Source organism: Chiloscyllium plagiosum, unplaced genomic scaffold (assembly GCF_037043375.1).
Source record: "Chiloscyllium plagiosum isolate Xiang-an unplaced genomic scaffold, Cpla_swu_hap1 HiC_scaffold_10, whole genome shotgun sequence".
NCBI lineage: Eukaryota > Metazoa > Chordata > Chondrichthyes > Orectolobiformes > Hemiscylliidae > Chiloscyllium > Chiloscyllium plagiosum.
Genome location: NW_028270148.1, coordinates 93734963 through 93749062, shown reverse-complemented (window position 1 = coordinate 93749062; position 14100 = coordinate 93734963). Strand labels below are relative to the sequence as shown.

At 41.5% G+C, this 14100-nt stretch overlaps 1 protein-coding gene across 3 annotated transcripts in view; it reads left to right on the top strand.

Moving 5' to 3' along the window:
- LOC122553023 (synapse differentiation-inducing gene protein 1-like) overlaps positions 1 to 9359 on the top strand; it is a 67182-nt gene extending 57823 nt beyond the window's left edge. For all 3 annotated transcript variants that reach the window (XM_043696446.2, XM_087991566.1, XM_087991565.1), the window contains exon 4: positions 3079 to 9359. In XM_043696446.2, the coding sequence (XP_043552381.1) occupies positions 3079 to 3237 (159 nt within the window). In that variant the 3' untranslated portion in view covers positions 3238 to 9359. The remainder of the gene's footprint in view (positions 1 to 3078) is intronic.
- Positions 9360 to 14100: the final 4741 nt, after the last annotated feature.

Genomic DNA, 14100 nt, shown 5'->3' with positions numbered 1-14100 from the left:
GGGATTCTTGGGAAATATTAGGCTATTTTTCAGGCACTTCAAATCAGCCTTGGATCTCTCATGCACAGAAATGCAAGGCCTAGTCCCTGCAGCAAGTCCATCCTCTGAATTAGTCTGCAGAGGCCTCACTGGTTTCCTCAACAACTACTTCCAATGAAATCCTTATTTTAAAATATCATTCTAGAAGGGTCAAGAGCAAAAGTGATTCAACCCAGCTTTGTAACGTTCCTGAGAGAGAGCGATCGGGTGGCTTCCCAGCTTTGATTTCCCCCTTCCTTTTTCCAGGGATTTTCTTGAGGGTCTGCGCAGTGACTTTCCCTTTCTCCCAAGTGTGATAGGCAGCAGGTAGACTGAAAACGTGGAATGGCATCCAGCCAGGAAAGGGTCAAACACTGCAGCTTCACGTTGCTGCTGTGCAGCTATTTCTGTAATGCTCTTTATGCCGTAAATATGACTTATTTACATCCAAGGCAGCTGCAGAGTGTGCACATGAATAATTAAAATCTGTCGCTCCAGAATTTTACCCGGTGAAAAATGAAGTGAGAGGGGCTCCAGCAAGAGAGCGCCTTTCACAACTTTGATACATCTCAGTTCACAGCCAATTAAGTGCTTTTGAAGTGCATGCAGTGTTTCTAATTTGAGGAATGTGTACACAGCAAGATCCCAAATACAGCAATACAATAACAGCCACATTTGTTCTGGTGGTGTTTGTGGTGATTGTAATAAGTCAGCCAGGTGGACTTCATAGAACATGAGTCCCCTAATTGGGCCTGTTAATCCTTGCAGACAGATATCAACGTGAGTGTCAGAGGTTCTGTTCACTCTGAGAGCTGGATCTGAGGGAGCTAGATCAGTGTCAAGGACTCTCCATGCATAAAGAAGGGGTGACTTGGTGACAGGATACTAGCATCTGTTGAGTTATTTCAGTGCTGAGTTCAAGGGCAAATAGCAATCGGGGCCCTGAAGAGGTCCCACCCCTACTCTTGGGAAGATACCACAAAATATCTTTGTGCAAACACCCAGGAGGATAGACTTTGGTGAAGCCTCTCAATGGAAAGCTGGAAGTGCAACATGCCCTCAGTGGAAGTAACAACGTCCTAACTCACAACCGAGACAGCAATGCACCCATACGGTCCAACACATAAATCACACAGGAGGAGATTGATGCTGTTTACAATGTACTTTTGCTCGAGTCCTGTAAAGAGAAGGAAGGTTGAATGCAGCGGCTTTGTTTTCTCTTGGCTCTTTGAGATCCATCCAGAGATTTGTGAAGTTGAGAGGGCTGAATTGTTTTCAAGAATTGTTGTCTTACCTTCCAACCTTCCTGAAAACTCTGGTTAACCTTTTCAAGTAGCCTCTACATTCTTTCAAAGAACCCCATCTTTGTGCACCAAAGATAAAGTATAGATAGCAGATAATGTACTAAACAAACTACCATACCTCATAAGGATTTCAGAAGAAAGACTTTCACCCTGGGGAGCGGTGTAAATGCGAAACTTGCTGCTACATGGATTGCTTGGGGGGATCTAGATATCCACATGAGGGAGAATGGGATAGAGGCTGTTAATATTATGCACTGAAGATGCTAGGATGGAACAATACCTGTATAGATCTGTGGGGCCCAGTGGCTGCTTTCTTTACTGTGGAGTCCTACAGATATTGACTGTTAATTTTGTTCCCTGGATGGCAGAAATTTATTTTCAAGGTGGAAAAAATTGCAAAACAAAGTTAAATTTTAGCTTCTTTACTGATCAGTGCATCTCCAGATTGTCGCACATCTGAATCTGTCACGGATAATCAATCAATGCTTGCACATCACTAATGAAACATGATTGTAAGCCCTGTATTCCATATATTCAAGGAATATTTATATCTAAATATGTGAAATGCTTATGTGTGTGAATGAATTCCAAAGACCAATCACATTCTAATGGAAGAAATTGCACCTTATTTTCATCTTAAATGGAAGAGCCATTATCTTTAAGCTGTTCCCCTCATTCTAGATTCCCACATAAGAGAGAACAATTTTTCAGTCTCTTGATTTTCAAACAATCTCAGTATCTTAGAGTTAGTTTAGTCAATTTGTTCGTACACAAATTGGAATCAGATGGGTCTTGAACTCTGACCTCCTGGCCCATGACACTAACATCGCACCACCAAAGCCCCATCAGAATTTTACATGTTGCTAGAAGATCTCTTATTCTTCTGAATTCCAACAATTATAAGCCCAAGGAGGACAGGTTATTTGGCCCATCTTACGCCATCCATCTGGAATGGTCCGACTGTTTTAAATGATTCAAGGGGTTTCACCTCCACTTCTTTACTTAGGAAATGATAAAATAATTTCTAATGGCATTTTGAAACTGACACTGCGATTTAATTCAAATTCACCCTTTCCACACAATTTGCAATCTTAAATCCCTCTGTGCAACTAAATCTCAGAAACTGTCTTCCAAGGTTGAAAATCCTCAAGCTTCCTCACGGCTTAGTTCAAAATAGTGTCCTGGGGATTTTTTTTAAGTCCGTCTGAGAGGACATTGGTTCACTGTTTTATACAAGCGCCTCTCAACAAATCCGCACTCCCTCATTCCTGATTAAGGGCTTATGCCCAAAACGTCGATTTTCCTGCTCCTCGGATGCTGCCTGACCTGCTGTGCTTTTCCAGCACCACTCTAATCTAGACTCTAGTCCCCAGCATCTGAAGTACCCACCTCCGCCTAGCACTCCCTCAGTACTGGGCCGGCATCTCTCCAGTGGAGTTGAACCTAAAGCTATCTTATTGAAAAACTAACACTGAGTAATGTGATTGTTTTATTTGAACCTGCTGTCAGAGCTTATGCTAACACTAGGTACTGAAATCTTCCATACCTGACTGTTAGTACATTACATTGTGAAGGGTTTGATTTCCTTGATATAAATACTTTGTAAACAGCAGCATATCTAAAGGTGTTATGATACAATACCGTTTTGATTGAAAATGTTTAAAATCTCTTTGGTTAAAGATGTGTTTGATCGTGAATGAAAAATGTGCCATTCCTCACTGACTAAAACCATTTATTTCTATTCACTCCTCCTTAGACCAACAAGGGTGTGGCAAAGGGAGACTACCACCATGCCAGCTCAAGTTCCAGACGTGCGCTGTTCTTGGCTGTGCTCTCAATCACCATCGGAACTGGCATTTACGTGGGTGTTGCCGTGGCACTGATAGCCTACCTGTCCAAGAACAACCATTTGTAGGACTCTGCCCAATGTGGACACATAAAACCCTCTGACCTATGACCTATTGAACCGTGGAAGAGCAGCCTCGAAATCAGAAGTCGAACTGATCAACTCCAACATGGCCGACGGAGCATTTGATTCAAACAACAAAACTCATCAGCGTTCATTGTGCCGATCAATTGCATCAGTGTTCAGTATTGGGAGGACAGACAATCAAATTCCTTAAAATGGCCTTTATCCAAACTGGTAATTTAATCACCTCAAGAGAGGGGAAGCTTTGTCCCACATACAAGGGAGCCTTTCAGGGCAGTGTCGCTAGTATTCAGACTGTCCAGAAAGCAAAGCTTATGGTAACTTTATAAACATTTTGTGAAGACGAGGCTCTGCAATAGGTATCAATTTCATTCTCTCTTGTCAGCTTCTGTTGATCTCCTCATAGGTAAATAACGTATTCCTCTGGTTAATGGCACTCCCCAATTGACCATCAGACCAACCAGGGTGTGACTGTACTGCCCAATGAATCTTTGACAAGAATCTGCCTTCCCAGGAGTACTTGTAGTTTCCTTGCCACGGGGCATCCATGATGGACACCATTTAAACCAAAGCATGTCCCTCCCTGGTCTGCCCTGAGTCTGATGTCACTGGGAAGGAGTCTACAGAATCCACCGAGGGAGGCATCTCAGTCTTGCTGCCAGTCAGCTGGATACATAGGGACTATGTCGCCAGCTGTTGGTAGTGCCAAAGATGGATCTAGTTTGTGATATAATGTGCATACTCCAGCCCAGAGAAAGAATGCAGTGCGGGTCTGTGATGAGACTTTGATGCCTTTCATGGTGGAATAGCTTGCCAATAATCCAGGTCGATGCACCATCATGCATAATGGCACCAGACTTCATTATAATCTTGCTCCAGACATTGGCGAAAAGCTGATTTACAGAGGTGCAGTGAAGGTTACTGCCCTTGACCTTGAGGTAATGCTTGAGTATGGCATCAGGAAGCCCCAGCAAAATTACTGCGGGAATCAGGGAAAAGCTCTCCACTGGTTATCATCATGCCTATCTCAAAGGACCATAGAGTTAATGATCTCAGCACCAGGTCCCCATAGCAGGAGTTGTTCAGGGTGGTGTCCTTGAACTAACCATCCTTACCTCTTTCATCTATGATCTTCTATTTATCACCAACTCAGAGATGGGATAGTTGCTGATGAATGCACATCATTCATTCCCAATCACCACTCCCCAGATGATAAGGTAGTTCACGCCTGCAAGTAGCAAGACCTGAATTATTGGGGCTGGTCATTTGCAAGTGATATTTGTAGAAGAAAAGTGTAAGACACTGAGCATTTGCACAAGACAGAATATGTCCATCTTCCCTTAACATTCACCATTATTGCCACCACTGAATCTCCACTTTCCACATCCTGGGGATTAATAATCTGTCATTTTATCATCTCCTTAGCAAAAAGGAATAATTGTTTGAAGCTAACTATTACAGTATGAATCAATTTTACTTCAGAGCAAAAAGGAGAACAATGGTAAAATCTAAGAACAAAGCCATTGGAAGAATCTTTCACGTAATATGCAGTAAATTTCATTGAATCCTTACAGTGCAGAAAGAGACCATGCAATCAATCAAGTCTGCATTGATCTCCATACAGCATCCCAACCAGACCCACCACCCTATTCCTAAACTCCCACATTTCCCATGGCTAATGCATCAAGCTTTCACATCCTTGGACATTATGGGAAATGGCCAAGCCACCTAACCTGCATATCTTTGGACCGTGGGAGGAAACTGGAACATCCAGTGGAAACAAAGACAGACAGAGGGAGAACATGCAAACTCCACACAGACAGTCATCCAAGGCCGGAATTGAACCCAGGTCCTTGACACTATGAGCCACCATGTTAAGAATACTCCCAGAAAACCTCTTGATGGTTCGATTTGAGCTTTCATAACCAAGATTGGTATATTTTTGTAGTATAAGTGTTTTGAGAGTTGCAGACAATTAGTTGTGTGAACAGAGTTGAGATACAGATTAGTCACAAATGGTGGAGCAGGTTTAAGGAACTGAATGACCTCTTCCTGTTCCTACACAATCCTTGTTTGTATTGATCCAAATACACAGTTGAAACAGAAATGAGATAACCTTCAATAAAACAAAGAACTGCAGATGCTGGAAATCTGAATCAAAAACAGAAATTGCCAGAGAAACTCGGCAGGTCTGGCACCATCTGTGGAGGGAAAGCAAAGTTTTGAGTCTGGTGACTCTCCTTCAGAATTTCAGAACTCTACTTTCTCTCCACAGATACTGCCAGACCCACAGAGTTTCTCCAGCAATTTCTGTTTTAGTATGGGGCAACGTTCGTTTCATCCCAACATTGTAACCTTTTCCACAGGGTTAAAAATGTTATCTTCCAAATCAAACAGCTTCCAATTTCTTTATAGAAGCAGAGCCAAATACAATCTGATATCACGAAATCAAATTCTGCTATATAAGACATTCTAACATTCTGGAAGTTGAAACTGGATAGGGTGTCTTAATCCCTGATATGTAACTAATTAAAGAGTTAACAAAATTGGGAACTTAAAGGACTGCTCTCGTTTCAAAGTGGCTGTGCACCTATTAGCTGATATGGCCCTGTTTTCTCCTTGTGTCTGCTATCCAGTAAAGGTATTCACAAAGGGGAGACTACAACCCATTGTCTTTGGAAATAATATTACTGTACCAAGACCTTTGATCAGAATTGTCTGCAACTATGTAATCAGTGATGACACCATGCCAACAATCACATCTTCCAGAGAAATTACTGAAGTTGGAAAAGCAAAATTATGAATTGCAAAATCTCGGTCTTCATTTCATGCTGAACAGATCTACATCAACAATAACTGATATACAACAAAGTCCTGTTGGCTATTACTAGAGTTCCTGAAAGTGCCAATAACACATATAACCGTATTCCACCAAGGCGAGTCAGTAACAAATCCTTTCCCAATGCTAACTGCGGCCTCTAGAGATTGAAATGTTTTTCTTTGCTGGATACTCATTTGGCCGATCAGATAATGTGAAACCTGCTTAAACCAGGAGTTGAACAATTTAACTGGAGCATGTAGAACTGTCCGCTAAAGCAAAACTTAAAAAGAAATTGATTTGGTCACTGAATACATTCATGAAAGTCAAGCATGCAGAAGATTAAATAAAGGTAATTGTATGTTATTTCAAATTCTATAAATCATGAATGCCCTATTGTTAAGACAATGGTTTAAGAGCTACTTGCATGTAAAATTGGATGTGTATTAATCAGAATACATGCAGGAGATCACAGGAGTCCTTATGCATTACCCATTTATATATATATATGTGTGTGTATATAAAACAGAACAATTGGCACATGTATATATTTTTCTGAGACTTTTGGATGAGCTTTAGCTTCAGTGCTCAAAGTACAACTTCTTATATACTTTGTTTGCATTGGAATGAAATCTCAACAGTGAGAGAGACTGCAGCTAATATCCACCTATTAGCCTGTGAGAGATTATGACCAATGATCATCAAACCATTGATTAAAATGATTCCGGCGATGACCCTGCATAATGCACATTGAAACAGGTAGTTCCTGAGAATTGGTGGCCAATGTCTATCAAAACATGTCGGACTGGATAGATTCTGGAAAATTGTGATTAACGTCCACAAAATATGGCATCTGGAAAACTGTGGGTACGTCCATCTACAGTTGGATTGAGTGAAGAATTTTTGACTAAGGTTGATGAAAACAAACTATGAGTACCATTGGGACTAATGCCCAGTGCTGTTCATAAGGACTGACAGTCAGGCACTTTAATTTACAGATTATGAGAGGGTGTCACTTTTCAAAATTAAATACATTTCCATAAATGTAATTGCTATATTTCATCACTCTAGCTAATTGTGAATCTCAATTCTAAAGTTGTTCTGATCCTGACATTTTACGAAGTTATGTTGGTCATGTCTCTAATGATTTGGTTTTTCATAAGCACCTACAATTTGTATGTAAACATGCTATAAACTGAAGTCAAGGGAAGAGTATAAAACAGACTGCCAATTCACTGTTGCCCACTCTACACTATGAGCTAAGACAAAATTGCACCCACTTCATATGGGTCAGACTAATTTTAGAGTTTTGCATTCAGTTCATTGGCATTGTACCTCAAGAGGGACAAATTGGCCTTGGAAGGAATGCAGCACAGATTTATCAAAATGATTCCAGTGCTTAAAAGCAAAATTCTAAGGACAGGTCATGTAAACATCGCGTGAGTTGCCTTGAGTTAAAAGGGTAGTATGATCACCAAGTGGAGGCCGTTCAAAATGGATCAAGTGATTTAATAAGGTAGATTACAATTTCCTCAGACCAGTAAATCCAGATAAGGCATACAATCTTAAAATTTGAGTTCTAACATTAGGATTGTATTGAAGAACTTTGCAGAATGGCTACTGAAAACCTGACACCCACTCCCCAAAATATGGGTGGATCCTGAGGATCTATTGGAGCTACTAAATCCAAGACTAACAGATCTTCTAATAGGTAAGGGACATAGGAAAGAAAATCCCAGCAAAGTGAAGTTAAGGTACAGACTAGCCATGATCTAATGGATTGTTGGAACAGGCTCAAGAAGCTGATGGGTCCCTTCCTGATCTGTGTTCCAACTGTGTTCCTGCATTTCTTGTGATGCATTGAAAAAAATAAAACCTCCTGTCTTCTTGCTCTACCCTAAAGAAGCAACAAAAGTGCAGAGAATGCTGGAGAAACTCAGCAGGTCTGGCAGCAAGTGTGGAGAAAGAAACAGAGTTAACGTCTCAAGTCAGATATGACTCACATTCAGATCTTGAGAGACCTCCTCATTGTCCCAGAAAACACAGTTGTTTTTATGGTATCTGTGGGGCATAATGTTGCAACTGCTGAAACAGGTTTACAGTGACAGCATAAAACAGGTAATAATGAATTGGCAGCCCATTTCAATACTTCATCATTTCCTTCTGAAATGAAATCAATGGGCAGCCCATTTGCTATTACCCAAGACAGATTTCAAACTAAGGCAGAATCCCTACAGTGTGGAAGCAAGCCATTCAGCCCATTAAGTCCACAATGACACTCCACCCAAACCCATCCCTTTACCCTATTTCTGTAGCCCTGCATTTCCCATGGGTAATCCTGGGAACTCTACAGTCACCTGTGGGTTGAATCGAACCTGGGTCCTGATGTTGTAAGGGAAGTGCAAACCACTGAGCCACTGCACTTGCCCTAATATTTCAAGCAAAATCTTCACTGTTCCCACCCCCCCCCCAAACCTACCCAACAGAGATGATTTTGATGAACACCAAATTTGCTGATTGAATTTCTCACTGTGCACGTAGGGACACAAGAGGCAGGACAAGCGTAATAATCACGTTCCCTGTCCAGCCAGCTCTGCGCAGAGATAGAAGTTGTGGTTGAGACGAATGTTGCTCTGTCCTATTTGTAGGATGCTAGAGTGGAGACTGTGATTGTAGTAAAAGCGCTGACCAATAAAGAGTTTGGCAAATAAATTTATGATCGCACCACAAAGAGTAACTGGCACACAATTCTTCCTTTGGGATCAACAGACGTTCGGAAGACAAAAAAAAAATAATTGAATTGTTACCTTCCAATGTAACTAATTATGTCATAATACAATCTGGAAAATGCATAAATGTCACTTTCAAAGCCTCTTCCCATTGTAGGCAATGAGTGACTACCAAAAATAAGACCTTCTGTGTACTTCACTGTTTCAGAGGTAGCAGTTTTCCACAGATTTTACAGCAAAGCTAACAGCAGACTATCTCACAGGTAAATACTTTTTGTACCCCTCCAATTACTGAAACCCTCTTAATTATGACTTGCTTCCATGAGCTCAATTTAAGATGCAATCATTACAGAAGAGATGTTTAACCAATAGCAGAATGTAATAGATCTTTCCTCACCTTTTGACTCACATCCTTCCACTTGTTTGTGTCATTTCTCACTCAAGGATGCACCTTTTCCAAAGGGCCAATACTGTTTATCAAGCATTGGTTTGGATTGTAGATTTATGGAACTTAATGTCAAATAAAATGACACTGTGAAATAAAAAATGTTCTGGCAGCTTGAAAGATGAAAAAAATGTGTGGCCATCTTTGAAGGAGCTCTATTAGGGAAACCAGTGTCTCAGAACCTTCTGATCATAAATCATTATCTGTGTTTTTCCATGTGGACTTAGAAGCAAGGATTAGATAGATCTTCACCAATATGCTTTGAACGAACAATCACCATTGATAATGATGGCCTGCAAATATTTATGCATTCATTTGAGATTTCACTGTTGGCCATCTGCCAGATGGCTTAAGCAATTTATTTTCACACATCAGAGAATAACGCAAAATATGAAGGAATATTGTCTATTCTTCAGCTTTGCATGTCCATCCACCAAAATCATCTCTTTGTCTGGAATTCAAGTCAAATCCACCCAACTAAAGATCAACCCAGTTCATAGACAAATCATAGAGGGAAAGGGGGATACAGGAAAGGGGCTGTCACAGAGAGAAGAATGTGTGTCTGTGGGGGTGGGGAGGGGTAGGTTGTCACACAGCCACATAGATTTCTCTTTCACTCATGCCACATAGTGGCAGCACTGGTGGGAGGAGGCCCTAATGTTATCATTGACTATCTACTTAAAGCCTTCGATTGGCAGAGGGTCAGGAAGTCCAAGCACAGGCCCCTTACCTGATGCAGATGAGAAGATGTGCCACCATCTCAACTAATTAAATACCCTTCCCTCTCTCCAAATACACCACAAGCGAGGCCACAGAGAAATTCCATTGAACATTTCAGCTGAGTGACCGTCTTCAGAATACCCACAGTTCCATTGGACTCTTTTTCCTCAATAGTCCTTACCCATTCCCCCCCCCCCGATTTAACTCCTTGCAAGGATTTTTTTTTACCTTCCTCCCTCCCGAGAAAGTTGTCTCACTGCCCACCACCTCCAAAGTACACTATGTTTCTGTATAGATTCAGCCCATTCTCAGAGCTCCATCACTTGGCGCTCATCAGGCCTACCTTTCTCAAAGCACCGATGCATTCGGAGCTTGTTGGCTTCCTAGTTCTGCCTTTGTGAAAGCCCAGCTATTGTCCAGCGACAGAACCGTGAGCCTAGGATCCAGCTGACCCTCCCGATGCCACAGTGGCCATTTTCAGATGAGTTTTAAAATGAGGCTTCATCAGCTTCTGCAAGAAAAAGGGAAAGATTCCAGGGTGTTATCTTGAAGTGCACTGCTGCGGCTGACATTTAGGAGAGTCTTAGAGTCATACAGCACTAAAACAGACCCTTCAGTCCAATTTGTCCATGCTGATCAGATTTCCCAAAGTGAAGTTGTCCCATTTGTCTGCATTTGGCCCAAATTTCTTTCAACCTTCCCTATCCATGTACCTGCTCAAATGCTTTTTAAATGCTGTAATTGTACTGGCCTCCACCACTTCCACTGGCAGCCCGTTTCATACCCGCACCACCCTCAGGCCCCTTTTAAATCTTTCCCCTCTTAAAGATAAGCCCAATCGTATTGGACTCCCCTACATTTGGGGGCAAGACTTTGGCTATTCACCCTATTCATGACCCTCATGATTTTATAAACCCCTCAAGTCACCCTTCAGCTTTCTACGCTCCAGGAAGAGAAGTCTCAACCTTTCCAGCCTCTCCTTACAAGTCCAACTGTCCAGTCCTGGCAACATCTATGTAAATTTCTTCTGCACCCTTTCTGGGTTAACAACATCCTTTCTATAGCAGGGTGATTAGAATTGTACACAGCTCTCCACATGTGGTCTCACCTGTGTCTTGTACAGCCGCAACATGACATCCTAACTCCAATATTCAATGCTCTGATCAATGAAGGCAAGCATGCCAAATGCCTTCTTCACCACCTTGTCTACCTGCAACTCCACTTTCGAAGAACCATGAACCTACACACCTATGTCCCACTGTTGAACAACGCTCCCCAGAATCCTACCATTAACTGTGTAAATCCAGTCCTGTTTTGCCTTACTAAATTATAACACCTTGCATTTATCTAAATTAGACTCTATCTGCCGCTTCTCAGCCCATTGGCCATTTGTTCAAGATCTTGTACTCTTAGATAACCTTCTTCACAGTCCACTCTACCACCAATTTTGGTATCATCCGCAAACTTACTAACCATACTTTCAATTTTCTCATCCAAATTTTTGATGCAAATGATAAGCAACAGTGGATCCAGAACCAATCTTTATGGGACACCGCTGGTCACAGGCCTGCAGTCTGAATAACAACCCTGTACCACCATCCTCTGTCTTCTACCATCAAACCAATTTTATATCCAATTGGCTATTTCTCCCTGGATTGCATGTGATCTAACCTTATCAACCAATCTATCATGCAGGACCTTGTTGAAGGACTTGCTTAAGTCCCTGTAAACGACAACATGTAGGTTTTGCCTTCATCTGTTTCCTTGGTTACTTCTTCAAAAACCTTAATCAAATTTGTGAGCCATGATTTCCCAAGCACAAAGCCATGCTGACTATCCCTAATCAGTCCTTGCCTTTCCAAATGCACATAAATCCTCTCTTAGAATCACCTTCAACAACTTAACCACCACTCTGGAAACCAGGGCATCCAGTTATATGTCACATCAGGACTTGTGGGAGCTTGCACAAATTAACTCAGTTGCTTCCTCCACATCAGCTGTGACCACACACCCACAATGCTTAATTGGCCATAGAAGGTTGTCTGTGGCCTGGAAATATGCTATATAAATGTTAGTTATTGTCTTTAATGTTGTACATTGTTCTCTTACTAACTCTATCCTGGAACCATGATGTGAAGTGAGAGTTATCCCTTTATTTGGTAAAGCATCATGGTTGCTTGCAATTTTTGCTATTTTAAAAAAAAAATCCTACTTTTTAAATGGATTACTTGCTGAATTGGCATTCTAGTCATAAGAGAACATTTTCTTTCATCAACAGTTTGGCTTCTGACTGGATTATTTTTAACAGGATCCACATCATTCTTGCTTTAGCACTGCCGCAGTCATCATATATAAACGCAGTTATTAACAATTTGACATTGCCAACCAATCTCATGTGCCAGGGCTTAAACGCACCTTATCTTTCAAGGACAAGATAATGATGAGTTACATTTCACGCTGAGGCGTCTTCGCAATTCTGTTTTATTCCCACAGACAATGATTCTTCTCATTAATCATTGAAGAGGAATGAGTTCCCATTATCTAGAAGTTAAAGAAATTTCTTATTTCATGTGTTAAAGGAAACAAGGTCATAGAGTGCCTCTCAGACTAGTGACTAACATCCATTCAAGTAAAGACCACCAAAAGAAACTGAACAGTATCTTCTGTACTGTAACAGTTCTGCAATGTTGTGATATAAATAAGTCATAAATAATACAATTAGTTTTATAGATAGAGAGGACAAGAAAGTCATTTAAGGGTAAGAAAGAAAATCATGTAGAGCCAAAGGACATTACTGTAGTACTGGATGGACTGTTTTCAGAAAATAGAGCAGAGGAGATTAATATCACAGTACAGGAAGCAGGTTGGTGACATTGAATAGACAAGTTGTGACAATTTGGCGTCATCCAAAGTTACCAAGCCACCTGGTCCAGATGGGATTGCTGAGGGAAGGTAAGATGGAGATAACTGACATTCTGGCCACAGTATTTCACTCCTCCTTCCAATCGGAGTCACAGCAGAAGATTACAAACATTATACTCTTGTTGAAAAAAAAGAATTAAGTCTGATAATGACAGGCCAGTCCAACTAACTTATTCTGAAAAGCTACCAGGCACCCGTTTGTCAAGGACTAAATTAATTCTCGCAGAAACAGAAATCAATAAAGGATAGGATGAATTTGTAAATGAAACATTATGTCCAACGAACCTGACTGAGTTCTCTTATGAAGTAACACAGATGGTTCATGGAGGTAGGCAACAGATGTTACACACATGGACTTTCAAAGTTTCATTGGAAAAATAGAAAAACACGTTATTAAAGAGACCGGTAATTACCGGCGCACATAGTTGTAAGGTAATGATGAACAAATGTTTTTCAGAGTAGACAGAAGCTCATAATGAGCTCCACAGGTGTCAGTATTGCCACTATAGTTTTCCTAGGCCTGGAACATCATTTCAAAGTTTGGGGAGGATTCAAAACTTAGCAGCAGGGCAAATATTGAACATGATGGCAACAGTTCAGCAGGTCATAGTCAGCAGCAGTTACAGGATGAAGTCACAGCTGAAGATCTCCAGGTGCAGAGGAGGCCCAGAGTCAATCATCCTCGATGTCATTTCCTCCAGGTGCCCGAGGGTGCAAGTCCATCACAGGCTGTGAATGTTCCAGGGCACCATCACAGAACTGCTGGAGTGGGGCCTGATGGAGTGGTTGGTCAAGTGGTCAAGGTGAGACCTATGCTAGACTTTATACAACTGGCTGCTTCTGGGGTTCCATTGGGGACCTGTGAGGGGTCTCACAATCCTCAATCCAGAAATGGATCAAGGATGGAATTTGTGCCAGATCACATGTTTCCTGAGTTTCCCCGTGACGCGGTCAGTGTTGCAGCCCGGGCAGTTAACTTTACAAACAAAGCTGCCCTCCCCCAGGGCCAGGATGCCAGAGAGTGTACACACATCACATTGAGAGCACTGTATCATCAGGCAATTGATTTCATCCACAGAAAAGATTTCTATTCAATTAATAAACAAGTCACCAGGGTCTCTCTTCCTTCCATTACAGACATTGACACCAGTTGCTGCATCCGAAAGGCTAAGAGCATTGTGGAAGACCCACACACCCCTCACTCAAAGTCTTCT